Source organism: Arachis ipaensis, chromosome B08 (genome assembly GCF_000816755.2).
Source record: "Arachis ipaensis cultivar K30076 chromosome B08, Araip1.1, whole genome shotgun sequence".
Classification (NCBI taxonomy): domain Eukaryota; kingdom Viridiplantae; phylum Streptophyta; class Magnoliopsida; order Fabales; family Fabaceae; genus Arachis; species Arachis ipaensis.
In genome coordinates this window covers 22738188-22752501 of record NC_029792.2, presented here as the reverse complement: position 1 = coordinate 22752501, position 14314 = coordinate 22738188, and the positions used below count along the sequence as shown (strand labels likewise).

Genomic DNA, 14314 nt, shown 5'->3' with positions numbered 1-14314 from the left:
GTTCGGTAACCTTTTTATTTTGGTTCTGTGCATGAGGGATTTTCGGTTCGGTGGGTTGTGGCATTCTAATTCAATTGTTTAACATACACATGCTTGTGGTTGTTGATGTATTGAATGAGTTTTGTTTAAAAAAATTCATATTAGAGACAACTCTTTCACTTTGATAATCCATACTACTGTAATAGTATTTTTGTTAATTGAAAGCTGGTCATCATTTATTAACCACATGAACATTTTTCGGTTCGGTAGCATTTTCTATTTCGGTTCTGTGCATGAGGGATTTTCGGTTCGGTGGTTGTGGCATTCTAATTGAGTTGTTTAACATACACATACTTGTGGTTGTTGATGTATTGAATGAGTTTTGTTTAGGAAAATTTACATTTGAGACAACTCTTTCACTTTGATAAGCTATACTACTGTAATATTATTTTTGTTGATTGAAAGTTGATCATCATTTATTAACCGCATGAATATTTTTCGATTCGGTAGCCTTTTTTATTTCGGTTCTGTGCTTGAGGGATTTTTGGTTCGGTGGGTTGTGGCATTCTAATTGACTTGTTTAACATACACATCCTTGTGGTTGTTGATGTATTGAATGAAATATTGACCAAAATTTTTTATTACAGCAAAACACAACAAGAAAATGGCAACAATGAAGGAGAAGGCACATTATAACGTAAGTAGATTAAATATATTTATCCACTTTCATTTGAATAATATCTATTTTGTATTATAAATATATCCTCACATTCTATTTCAAAACTTGCAAAAAACTCACTATTGCATATGCCAAACAAAAGCAATAGCAACAGTGTACAGGGAAATGGGTCAAGAAAAGAGAGATATTGTGGAAGGAATGGGATTTGGTGGTCTGGCACATGTGCCAGAAATGAACATCTCTAATACACTGCTGATAGAATTGATTGATCGGTTTGATATAGAGAGAGGATGCCTAAAAACTAAACAGGGGACAATAAACATAACTCCTCGGAAGGTAGCAGCTGCCCTCGGTATAACCAATAATGGAGGTAATACATTTTCCACTTGCTGCTTATTTTCAGTTCATTGGTGTCCGGATAATTAAACTGGCCGTTTTTGTCTTATTTTTGCTATTAAAATATTGTAGGGAATCTTTTTCCTGAAAAGGTGGATTACAACAAGCTAAATCCAGCCGACAAGGAAATATTTGACACCATCAAAAATATTTCCTTGGCAACTTTGGCAAAGAATGTGCTGGAAATGAGTGTAGAAGGGGAGGAGAACCAGAAAAAATTCAAGAGGACTTTTGTTGTCTTCATACAAAAGTGCTTCTTGCTCCCCACAACAGTAAGTGTGGCCTCCCCAATCCACAAGCCATCGATTTTTCATATGGACAACCTTAGGGAATGGGATTGGGCAAAGCATGTTCTCAACTTCCTAATGAAAGGAGTTGAAAACAAGAGAGAGGGGAAGAAACAGTCTGTTGATGGCTGTGTTTTTGTATTAATGTTGATATACTTCCATGAAACAAAGTTCCCCCGTCCCTTTGCACCTGATGCTCCCCCTGCACCATGGGTGTCCTATTGGACAAAGGAAAAGATCATTGAACGGATTTCATCGGAAACAACACAACCATTGGTAAGTACTATACTAAAATTCCCTGAAAAATTTGCTTTGAAATGCTTTTAGGTTATAATTAAATTATTTGTCTTACTTGCAATTGTTAGTTTTATTCATTTGAATGTTTCTGCATTAAGAAATATTTTTCTTGATGAATAAATAGTTGTCATGTACTATTTACCATATGAATATTTTTCGGTTCGGTAGGATTACTTTATTCGGTTCACCGAATTGTTAAATTATTATTTTGATGATTAATTAATTGAGACCTTGTTTCTGTTTTAGGGACTTCTGTACAAAAAGAAAAAAAAAAGAAATAAAAAAACAAGTAACTTTGAGAAAAAAGAAAAATGTTGAGAGGGATTCTTCTTCAAAAGAGGAAAGACTTTCCGAATCTGAATCTGAAACCCAGTAAGTTTAATTTTCATATCAATTTCATTTAATTTGTATTTGCTTAAATTTGTTCTTATGCGCTTGTTCTTATGTATTGCAGAGAAGAAGAAATAAAAAAAAAACTAAAACAAAAAAAAAAAGAAAACAACCATTGAAGGTTGTTAAAAAACAAACCAAAAAAACAAAGCCTGTGCCTATAGATTCAGAAAGCACAAGTGAATCTGAAAACGAGTAAGTATTTTTGTTGATTGCATATATATCTATTTTCGGTTCGGTGGGCTTCTAGGTTTCGGTTCGGTGGGCTTCTAGGTTTCGGTCAGCAGTTTACCTTTTTTCGGTTCGGTATTATCTTTGGGTTTCGTTGACTTCATTGTTAGTGTCTTGTCTCCGGTATAAATTTAATGTGTTTATCTGTTTTACAGAGAAAATGAAAATGAGAAAATACCCATAATAAAAAGAAGAAAACAACCAGAAAGAGTGGCAAAAACACCAACCCAACCTGAGAAGGAGTAAGTTTCTCGAATCATATTTTCTTTTACTGATACTTACAGTTTAGGTTTCTTGATACTTATTTTATGAACTTTCAGAACTGAATAAGAAAAAGACAATGTCGAAAAAAGAAAACGAGCATTGGAGATAATAAGGGAGAAAAGATCAAAGAAAAGAAATGATGGAGCTCAGTCAACAAACATTGCTCCGGATCAGTTTGACTCTCCACAGGGACAAAATGATTTCTCTCAGACGTAAGATTGAGTTTATTATTCCCGAATTCTTTTTCTTACTTGTCTTACTTTTACTACAACCTTTTCTAATTCCTCTAGATTCAATTACTAGTATTTATTTATATTGCTTAGGACGCCGACTGTAAATATTGATAGTGAGCAAGTCTCTCAGACACAAGGAAGCTCTACACCTTCTGTAGATGCTGCAAGTAATACCAGGTAAATTGGTTCACTGCATATTGTATTTTTGGTTTGGTGGTTGCCCAAAAATGAATTTAATGTCTTTCTAGACCTCTGCTTTTAATCTTGGTTTCTAATTTTAATTTGTTATTTTTTTAGGAAAAATACCCCGGAAACCCCGGTCAAATATTTTAGAAAAAAGAAAATCCTCCAAAGAAAGACGTCTAAAACTGCACAAGTGTAAGTTAAAAATATTTATGTTACTCTTTTAAATTTAGTTAATAATTTTTGTTTAATTAATCAAAAGGAAATTGTGTTTAAATGTCACTAGAGCTACACCTGAATCTGAATTACAAATCGTTGAGTTTCAATAACAAACTCGTTCTGAACCTTTGGAAGTGTGAGTGTTTCAATGTGCAAATTCCTATTTTTCAAAATAAATTCTAATTATTCTAATTATTCAACATTAACTTTATTTTTGTTTACATTCTTTAGATCACCTCTTGCATTGTCTCTTCCAAGTTCAGTTCAGGAAGCGTTGATGAAGGATATTCACCAAGAGGAAACACAACAAACATCTAATAATGAGTAAGTTAATAAATATTTATTCACCAAATAAATGTTGTTCAATGTTTACTGCTTATAAATGGTTTAATTATGGTTCAGTTGAAACCAAAAATGAATTCAATCTGTTCTTGTCTTTGGATTCTCTTCTCCTTATTACAGCTGCCCTTAAGAAGCTGAAAAGCACGGTGTTATAGTATCTCTTACGAGTTCTGTAATTCAAGACTTAATGAAAGATGACTATGTGTATGAAGTTTCTAATGAATAGTAAGTTTCACATAAAAATTATTTTTATTAATTTTAATGGTTGTTATTGAACTATTTTCTATTTAATGCAACAGCCCTGCAAAAGAACAAGAACAACAAGCCCAAGAAGCAACGGTGCAACAAGAATCAGAACAAGAAGCACCTGTTAATGTGTAAGCACTAAATTATTTAATATCACTTTTGTTTAATATAATTTCGATTCACTATAAGTTTGGATTTTGGTTCAGTATAAGTTTAGTTTTTGGTTTACTATAATGATTAGTGTAATTTCTGTTAAATATGATTGTAAAATATGATAATAGTTTGGGATAATTATAGAAATCTTTATTGTTTAATGAAGCAGACCTCTGGAACAGCCCTACGAAGAACCAACAGAGCAACAATCCAAACAAGAAGCACCTGTTGATGTATAAGTTTTACTGCTTATATAAATATCGATAATGTTTAGTGCTTATACATGGTTTAATTATGTTGTTGTCTTTGGACTCTCTTCTATTTCTTATAGCTGCCCTCCAGAACCCAACAAGCAGGGGGTTATGAGGTCTATTACAAGCTCTGTAATTGAACAGTTTTTCAAGGATGCCGATGTCTATCAAGTTTCTAATGAAGAACAATCCAAAGAACCTCCAGTGACACGGCAATCAGAAAAAGAAACTCTAATTTTGTCATCATTTGACAGGTATGTTACTTACTTTTCTTTAATATCATTTTTGTTTAATATCATTTCGGTTCACTGTTACTTTGGATTTGGGTTCACTATTTGTTTGAATTTTGGTTCACTATAGTTATTAAATATCATTTTTGTTTAATATCATTGTTAAATATCTATCATCCTGCAGTGCTGCTCAACCTAGGGAAAAGGAAGGTGACAAGCCTTCCTTTAGCCTTGGGATAAGTCCACCAGCATCTCAACCAAATCAGCCATCTCAAGAGAGTGATTCACAGCTTGACATCCTGGCAGAGGCGGTGATAGAGGCTGGAGTGGAAGCAGCATTAAAATTTGGTGAAGAAACATCTTCAGAACCAACCTTACCAACGGCTCAAATTTACAAAACCCCGCAAAAAAAAAAAAAAACAAAAATCACGAACGAGCTGATTGAGAAGTGTTATCATTGGATGACACATGTAAAACAGACAAAAGATGGTACCAATGAATTTGAACCATTATTTGTCTTGAAACATGAGGGACACTACGAGGGATTAAGAGAATATTTCATGTCTCTAAAGCCCAAAAAACAAGTGCATGCCGTGGTAAAATCCTTTGCCAATTGCGTTAACATTAATGATTTTTTAAACACTCTTAAATATTATGTCTCATAAATTTTCATCCTGTAGGTGGTTAGTATACACAGCTTGATTCTCAACGAAATAAAAACTAAACGGTATCAAGAACAAATATACATTGTGCCGATGGATATTGTGGTAAGTAAATTTATTATTCACTGCTTATTACTTTTCGGTTCAGTCAGAATGTTAATATTGGTTCACCTGATTCTTATGTCTTCTTTTGAGTACTTTTGGATTAAGAAAACTTTTCTCTTGAAGATTGAATATTTTTCACGTTTTATTCAATATATGATTTTTGTTCAGTTCGGTGAAATATGATTTAACTGATGTTGATTTTGCAGAATTTTATCGTGGGAACATATGGCGACAAGTACTATGATAAGGACACAAAAAAAGTCCACAGTTTTAATATTCAGCAGTATGAACACTACTAGCATTCTGGCAGTTTATTGACAAGAGGAAACTTGCATCCCATCTATTTGTAAGTTGTAATGTTTAAAATTCTTTGATAATTCTCTTGTTTGCTATTGTTCTCACTGAAATATTCTATAATTTTTCGAAACTTCAGCTATTTGTATCAATTTGTAATGGAGGGCATTGGTGGTTGTGGATTGCTGATGTAAAAAATAAGAAATTCTATGTCCTTGACCCTATCAACAAGAAGCCAGACGAAATACCTGATTCGAGAAAGGAAATAAACAAATTTGTTGTAAGTTATTTTCTTGTAAATTATTAAAATTATTCCGTACATGAGAGGAGTTTGGTTCACTATTGTTGGTTTTGTTTATTTACTTTTTTTGTCTCTTTCAAAGTTTAATAATTTCCCAGATGAGGGTGTACGCTGGGGAGGAACCCTTAATAGAGGCGGAACCTTTAATAGAGGATGCACTGGGAGAGGAAGCAGAGTATATCCCATTAAATAGTCAACGTACAAGGTAAGAATCTTTCTCTTCTATAGTGCTATTTTTAATGTGTTTTATTTTATATACTAATGATCATATTATACTCAATTCTTGCTTAGCTATGATTGTGGAATATTCGTAATGAAATGGCTGGAAACAATAGATCCACAAAAAATAAAGAGCGGCAAGAGATATAAATATAAAGTTTGGATACAAGTAAGTACTTTCTAAATTAATAAACTTCTTTCTTTTCTTATTTCATTCAGTTAAGTTGATATTGTAACTAGAGCTTTGAAGTTGGTTGTTACTCTGTTCAATAGTTGTTTTCCATGCAAAAAATACTATTTTTGTTGATTGAAAATTGATCACCATTTATTCACCACATATAAGCTTTTCGGTTCGGTAGCTCATATAATTTTGATTCACCAAGTGAATGTTTTTTGGTTCGGTGGCCTCCTTTTAATTTGTTTAGGTTTAGGGTTACTGTGAATCCATTTTTACAGTATAACTAGGGCTTTGAATTAAATTTGTTGTTATTTAATGTGGTTTTGATTTACTTAATATTTAATGTTTTCAGGATGAAGGGTTATTGTCATTGCATTTTTACAGTATGATTAGGGTTTTGAATGATATTGTTCTTATTTCATTTGGGTTCATTTCTTATATAACTAAATCAATTTAATTGAAATGCAGAAAGAAATTGATGACTCCAGATACCAATATGGTCCACTGTTTCATGAAATGAACAAAATGAGAGACCAAGTAATTTCGGAATCTGAAGCAATAAGACTCCCCAAGCCATCTGCTTTCCTCTCCAGCCCTTATTGTAAATACACATATGGAGATTTAGATAGCAAATAGCATATACTAGTTGTAATTAACAATATTTTTTTTTTAACTTGTTTAAAGAGAAAAAAATGCATACTTCAAATGTATCTATGTCAATGTATGTATCAAACAATGCAAACAATGCTTCTTTCAAATGTATATATGTCAATGTTAATGTATATATCTATTCTTAATATCAATGTATGTATCAAAATGTTATATTTATATATCTGTTGGAACTGTGTGGCCGCTGTTTTATTCCAGGTTCTCAGTGATTGCAATCACTGTATTTACGAATACATTTATAATCCAAAAGAACACAATGAACTGAAATTAATACATTGGGGGAACCGAAAAGGTAGAGACACACTGAACTCCTAAACCCTGAACCCTAAACCCTAAACCCCTAAACACTAAATCCTAAAACCTAAACCCTAAACCCTAAACCCTAAAACGCTGAACAATGAACCCTGAACCCAAAACCTTAAATCCCTAAAACCCTAAAACCTAAACCCTGAACCCTAAACACTGAACCCAAACCCTGAACTCTGAACTTGAACCCTGAACACTGAACTCTGAACCCTTAAAACCCTGAACCCTAAATCCTAAACCCTTAATCCTGAACCCTAAACCCTCAGCCATGAAAGAGGTGAACCAAAATTACTACAAGGGGTGAACCGTAATTTTGAAACACGGTTAACCCCTAAACCCTAAACCCTGAACCCTAAACACTAAATCCCTAAACCCTATAACCTAAAACCTAAACCCTAAACCCTAAAATACTGAACAATGAACCTTGAACCCAAAACCCTAAATCCTTAAAACCCTAAAACCTAAACCCTAAACCCTAAACACTGAACCCAAACCCTGAACTCTGAACTTGAACCCTGAACATTGAACTCTGAACCCTAAATGCTAAACCCTAAACCCTTAGAACCCTAAACCCTGAGCCCTAGACCCCTAAACCCATAAACCCTGAACCCTTAAATCCTGAACCCCAAACCCTCAACCATGCAAGTGGTGAACCGAAACTATTACACTGGACGAACCAAAAATTTGAAACACACTGAACCCCTAAACAATGAACGCTGAACCCATAAAACCTAAATCCCAAATTGACCCACTCCCAGATGAATTTACCCGCCTCCAATGTCAATAAAATAAACGTGACTTCCACGCGCTTCATTATAAAAAAACAAAATTCCTCTTCAAAACACACAAAACCTATCCTTCTCTTCAAACCTCTCTCAAAATTACTCAAATTCCAGTCACGTTCTCTATGAAAAACACTATTGCAGAAGAATAGAGGGAAGATTTGGCAATAAACAACCACAAACGAACAAAAACAGTAACAGAGACTACTAAAGGTATGAGAAAATTACTGTTCACTTGAAATCTTACAATGTCGCATTTCTCCTAGTTACATGTTAGGTTTACTGGGTTGATTTGCTTCGTTTATAAGATCGAACTATTGTGAATGCATTTTTACAGTATAACTAGGGCTTGGAATGAAGTTTGTTGTTATTTTTAATCAGTTCAGTGAATAGTGTAACTAGGGTTTTGAAATTGGTTGTTACTCTATTCAGTACTTCTTCTGGATGGAGAAATACTATCATTTAGCAAAAGTGTTCAAGAATATGAGTCAAGAGAAGAAAGATATAGTTGAAGAAATAGGATTCGGTGCCCTCGCACATGTCCCAGAAATGAAGGTATCTCACACCCTCTTAAGTGAATTGATTAAGTGCTATGATGAGTATCATGGTTGCCTGAAAACTCTCCATGAAAAAATATACATAACACCTGCCAAGGTAGCAACTGCGCTGGGGATAAGCCACGTCGATAATACACTTTCCACTTCTTACTTATTTTCAGTTCATTGCTCCCTTAAATTTCGGTTCACTGCTTCCTTTAATCTCAGTTCATTGCTACCTTTAATTTTGGTTCGTTGGTATATAAAAAATTAAACTGAACCTTTTTTGCTCATTTGTTGCTTTTAAAATATTGTAGGGGATCGTTTTCCTGAAAAGGTTGACTATCGCAAACTGAATGAGGAAGACAAGGCAATATTTGACAACTTCAAATGTGTTACGTTGGCGACTTTGACAAAGTCTATCCTAAATATGAGTGTTGAAAGGGAGGAGAACAGGCAAAAATTCCGCAGGACTTTTGTCGTCTTCATATAAAAGTGCTTCTTGTATTTCCTCATTTCAAATACTCTGCTAAATAAATAATTTTGTGTTTTAGGGACTTATGTATATAAAGCAAATAAAGGGAAAAGAGAATAGAAAAACACCGAAAGAAGAAAAGAAAGTTGTTGTTGTGGATTCTTCTTTGGAAAAAGAATCTTTTTCGGAATCCAAATCAGAATGGGAATTTGACAATATAACGCTGGTAGAAAGAACAAGACAAAAGAGGCTCATGAAAAAAGAAAAAATTGTTCCAACGGATTCAGAAACATTAAGTGAATCTCAAAACTAGTGCAGTTTGAATGGTTCTAATTAACAATATTTTGTTCAACTTGTTTAAAAAAGCAGACGGTGCTTCTTTTGAATGTATATATGTTAACATTAATGTAAATAATATTAATGTATGGATCAAATGTTAATGTATATACTGATTCAAGATGGATTACCCCTTGACTTGTTATATACCTGTTGGAACTGCCTGGCTGCTGTTTTGTTGCAGGTTCACAGTGAAAGAAATCCGCGTGATTACCAATACATTATGAACTCCAAAAGAACACAGTGAACCGAAATTACTACACTGGGCGAACCAAAAGGTAGAAACACACTGAATCCCTAAACACTAATCCCTAAACCTAAACACTAAAACTAGAACCCTGAACACTGAACCCTGAACCCATAAACCCTAAATCCCTAAACCCTAAAACCTAAATCCTAAACCCTAAATCCTGAACCCGAACCCTGAACTATGAACCTGAACCCTGAAAACTGAACTCTGAACCCTGAATGCTAAACCCTAAACCCTAAACCCCTGCTGTAAACCCTAAAGCCCTAAAACCCTGAACCCTGAACCGCAAACCCAAGACACATAAACTATAAACCCTCAACAATGAACACGGTGAACCAAAATTAATACAAGGGGTGAACCGAAAGTTTGAAAGACACTGAACCCTGAACCCAAAAACCCTAAACCCTGAAACCCTAAACGCTAAACCTTAAACCTAAACCCTAATCCCTAAACCTTGAACTCTGAACTCTAAACCATGAACTAAAAAACAAATTCTAATTATTGAACTTAGAAATGAATAAACTAGATGTATCAAAAAACTGCATATACCAATATAGAATTAAAAAAAAAAGTGACTATTCATTAAAGACTATCAACATTCAGAAATTAAACCTGCTATAACCATGGTGAACCAAAATTTGCTCATGGGTGAACAAAAAATTACATTAATAAAAACTAAAACTTGTACAATCCTCTCTTGGATAATTCATATCTGGTGTATTGTAAAGAGTGGAGCTTGACTAAATCGATGATCCGGAGTCTAAAAGGTTCAACTACAAAAGACATAATTGTGTATTAGCAAAAATGAACGTTTCAATTTTTAACTAATCAAAAGCAAATCAATTTTACCTCGCTTGGAGCTGTCTTTTTCTTTTTCTTCATAGCATTTGAGATCTTTTTTTTTTAGGTTTGATCCAAGTTTGTTCTTGGGATGACCTCTTGTTTTGACACGTGGTGGGCTTTGAAGGTCATTCACATTGCTTAATGTCGCTTCTTCGTGGGTTAACAAACTTTTTCCTTTCCTTCTCCCTTGATATTCTTCCATCTCTGCCATGACCTTGTCAAATGCTCGATGCAAAATTCCGGTGAACTCTTCAAACTCAGATGAAAATTCACATATATTGTGTGACCGAAATACCAATTCATCAAATCTCTTAATTCTTGGCTCCAATAGAGGTTCATCTTGGCTACTCCTGATGTGTGTATGCCTCCTCTTTATGTTCTTCCTCCAGCGTTCCAATATGTATTTCGACGCCACGTTATCCACTCTCTCAAAGCTTAGAACACTTAGGGAATAGCTGCACAATATGTCCCTAGACTCAAACAGCAAGCAACGGCACTTTACATCTTGTGATACTGCGTCGTAGGTGACGACAAACTTGTTGAATGTGGAGTTGAAAACCTGCTCTATGACTTCATATGTTGTGAAACCTAGGGTGGAATGCATTGATCTTGTGATACAATTCACTTTACCTCTAAATTGAGCTTGAACTTTCCTGAACTTCTGATGGTTATATACACGCTGAAACTGTGCCTCTATTACTGATTTTGTTGCACACGGTATCACAGTGTGAAAATCTGCAGCATCGAATTCTCTCTCTGCTTGCTAGGCAATTGTCGTATTGCTTCACAAATTGTCTCAAGGAGCTGTTCCGAGTGATGAACTTGTTGAAAAATGAATGCATACTCTCGCTCCTTTGCGTGCTTCTCATCCCGGCCTAAAAGTGGTGATCCAAGTAAACCGGAATCCATATATGCCGATCCTCGTACAGCTCTGCATACCAAACTGAAACTATAAGGTCTGGTGAACTGAAAATAGTGCATGCTTTTGGGAAAAAAAGATATGACCATAAAAATAATTCGAATTGAAATCTCAATTACCTGAAAGCCACTTGTTGCCTCCGAGACCATACTTTGTGAGGAAATCATTCCAGTTTCTGTCAAATGTATCTTTTGTGTACGAGTTCCAAACAACATGGCTCATCTCTTGTTCAATATCAATGTGTCCCTTGTAGCCGTTTAGTTTGCTTGGGATCTTCTTCATGATGTGCCAGATACACCAGCGGTGAATTGTTCTTGGCATGCATAGCTCAATTGCCCTTTGAATTGATGCGCATTGATCGGTAAGAATACCTTTTGGTGCCTTCCCTCCCATGCAACATAGCCAACACTCAAATAGCCATTTGAATGATTGAATGTCCTCATTTTTCATCAGCGCTCATCCAAGAAGTGTCGACTGGCCATGGTGATTCACGCCAACAAAAGAACCTAAAACCAAATTGTACCTGCATAAATAACAACCACAAGTTAGTGAACTGAAATATATACACTAACTGAACATCAAAAAATTGTTTGAATGAACCGAGTACCTGTTTGTGTTATACATGGTGTCAAATGAAACCACGTCTCCAAAATAATCAAATGCAGCCCTGCTTCTTGCATCAGCCCAGAATGCATGTTTAATGCAGTGATCACTTTCAAGGTTGAGCTCAAAGAAGAAATTTTGGTTCTTCTCTTTCATTCTAACTAAGTACTTCCCAAATTCTTTGGCATCGTCTTCTTCGGAAATATTTCGTACTTCCCTTATGATGTAATTTCTGACATCTTTTTCTATAAAACCTAGTTTACTGTGGCTGCCAGCTGCTGCCACAAATGATTGGTAAGTTTTGCTTGGTCTGATTTCGGCTTCCTCATGGGTTTCAATGGTGCAACGCACGAACATGCTAAGCTCCCTGTGTTGTTTAAGCATCTCAGCCTGGTCTGGATAACAAGGATGTGAGTGATTCAAAACAACTTTGGAAATTGTCCAAAGAGCAACATCCTTCATTATGTGTACATAAATTCTGGCTGGACAATTTAACCCAGCTGAAGGATTTGTCTTCAAAGTTGGAGATATCTTTGATTTTCACCTCCCCTCTCTAGAGCATACAATTAGTTGATTCTTAATCTTATCTCCGTCCTGAGTCGTGTTCCTGATTTTGGTAGAAAAACCAGCAAGTTTGGAATAATGTTTGTAGAACTTTGCAGCTTCTTCTAGTGTCTTGAAAATCATTCCCACCTTTGGGACAAATTTTTCATCCACAACATAGCTAGTTTGCACGGTGAATCGAAATCTTATTTATGGTGAACTGAAATCTTAATTACGGTGAAACAATTATATAGTGCTAAGGGATGAAAACAAAACATATTGGTCTAATTTTTGGTAGACTCCTTTCTGCATACCGAACCGAAAACATGAGCGTGATGAACCACCTCTTTAGTACTTACCGAACCGAAACATTACTCAAATTTACTCATTTACTGAGACTCACAATTACTCACAGTTACATATTATCAATTGAATTGAATTCAATTCAGATGTAGATCACCTCAGTCCATTCATTTCACTTCAAATAAAATTAGCAATTTCATTCCATTAAATTCAATACAAAATTTAATAATCCAAACCTCATCAAATTAATGTGTTTCAGAAGAATCATCCAAATTGCAGTCATTCAAGTGATTTGAAGTTGATTCATTCATTGTTTCAATTCAAAAGTGCAGATCGAAGAAGAAAATGAAGAAGAAGATGAACGACAAAGCTAATTGCGTTGAATCAATCTAGATCCCTAATGCAGAGAAGAAAAACGTGAAAAAGGAGAACAACGAATTTAATTAGGTTAAAGAATAATAATGAGAACAGGAAGAACGCAAAAGAGGTTTACGTTGTATGAGAAGGTTTACGTTGAGAAACGTTGATAAAGCAAAATAAGGATTTGTTATATAGGTTATAAGTGGCGTGTGTAAAACAAACAGGGGTGTGGGGGGTGTGGAGTGAAAGTTTAATGGATAGCATCCATGTAACTTTTACATGGATGTAAAGCTTTTATGTTGTTTTTGTATCAAAATCTAAATAAATATGATAAATTACATGAGCTATAAATGAATTGTAAGTGAACCAAAAAGTTATTTAACATTTTTTGCATTTTGGTTAACTTAAATAAGTATGTTAAACCATAGAATTTGAAAGTTCTTGAGTTTTATGTTTGATCTTAGCAAAGCTTAAACTCTTAAGATATTATGACTGCAGTGCTCCACTACAATGTTGCTATTTTATTATGATGGTTATTATTTTGATAATCTAAAAGTTCTCCAATTTTCATGGGAACTAATAAAAGTGTATCTTATAATATTCTTTCTTACAAGAAATAAGACCTCTTTTTTTATCTATTACTAATGTGAAAATTCTTATTATTTTACATGATTAATAGTTGTATTAAACAATATTTACACGATTAATTTCATTAGGAGGGTTTTGATTGAGAAAGAAATCTGCAAGCTATTTGTGGTGGTGACTGTTATGATAATTTGTTCTCAACTTTTGGTGCTAATGAGTAGCCCGTGGTTTTGGATTTGGTGATGCAATTATAGTGGAAGTAAGTCTATTACTTTTAAGTAGTACGAGAAATGGGAAAATCATGATGTTTTTCTTTTTTTGAATTACTTGCTGCCTCTGGATTTGTCATTTTATTTTAAGTTTAGGACTAGGTGTAGCAAATCATGAGAAATTATGCAGTTTATTATATATAGTTCTTTAGAAGACTATATCATTTGATATCATGTAATAACTTTAAAAGCTTTGACTCCAATAATATTATGTTCCTGATTCCAAATTGTTCAAATTGCAGTTAAGTGAGTTTGTAATGAAATTTTTTGGCAATTTTAGAGCAAGGAGGATTACACAAAAAAAAATATAGAGCAAAGAGGATAATGTATTTAAAGAAGGTTACTCATGTACAATTTTATATCTAAATTCCATGCTTTTACAGTTTTTATCGTATA

At 34.3% G+C, this 14314-nt stretch overlaps 1 protein-coding gene and 1 long non-coding RNA gene across 2 annotated transcripts; one reads left to right on the top strand and one right to left on the bottom strand.

Annotated features, from left to right (window-relative positions):
• On the top strand, positions 5887 to 6654 carry LOC110265818. The gene is made up of 3 exons (XR_002352193.1): positions 5887 to 5947; positions 6034 to 6130; positions 6608 to 6654. It is a non-coding gene; the product is annotated as an uncharacterized LOC110265818 (long non-coding RNA).
• Positions 11712 to 12320, bottom strand: LOC107610746 (protein FAR1-RELATED SEQUENCE 5-like). Its single transcript, XM_016312749.1, has 3 exons — positions 12028 to 12320; positions 11863 to 11928; positions 11712 to 11778 (listed from the first exon to the last, which is right to left on the bottom strand). The coding sequence occupies exons 1-3, from the start codon at positions 12318 to 12320 to the stop codon at positions 11712 to 11714; spliced, it is 426 nt and encodes a 141-aa protein (XP_016168235.1).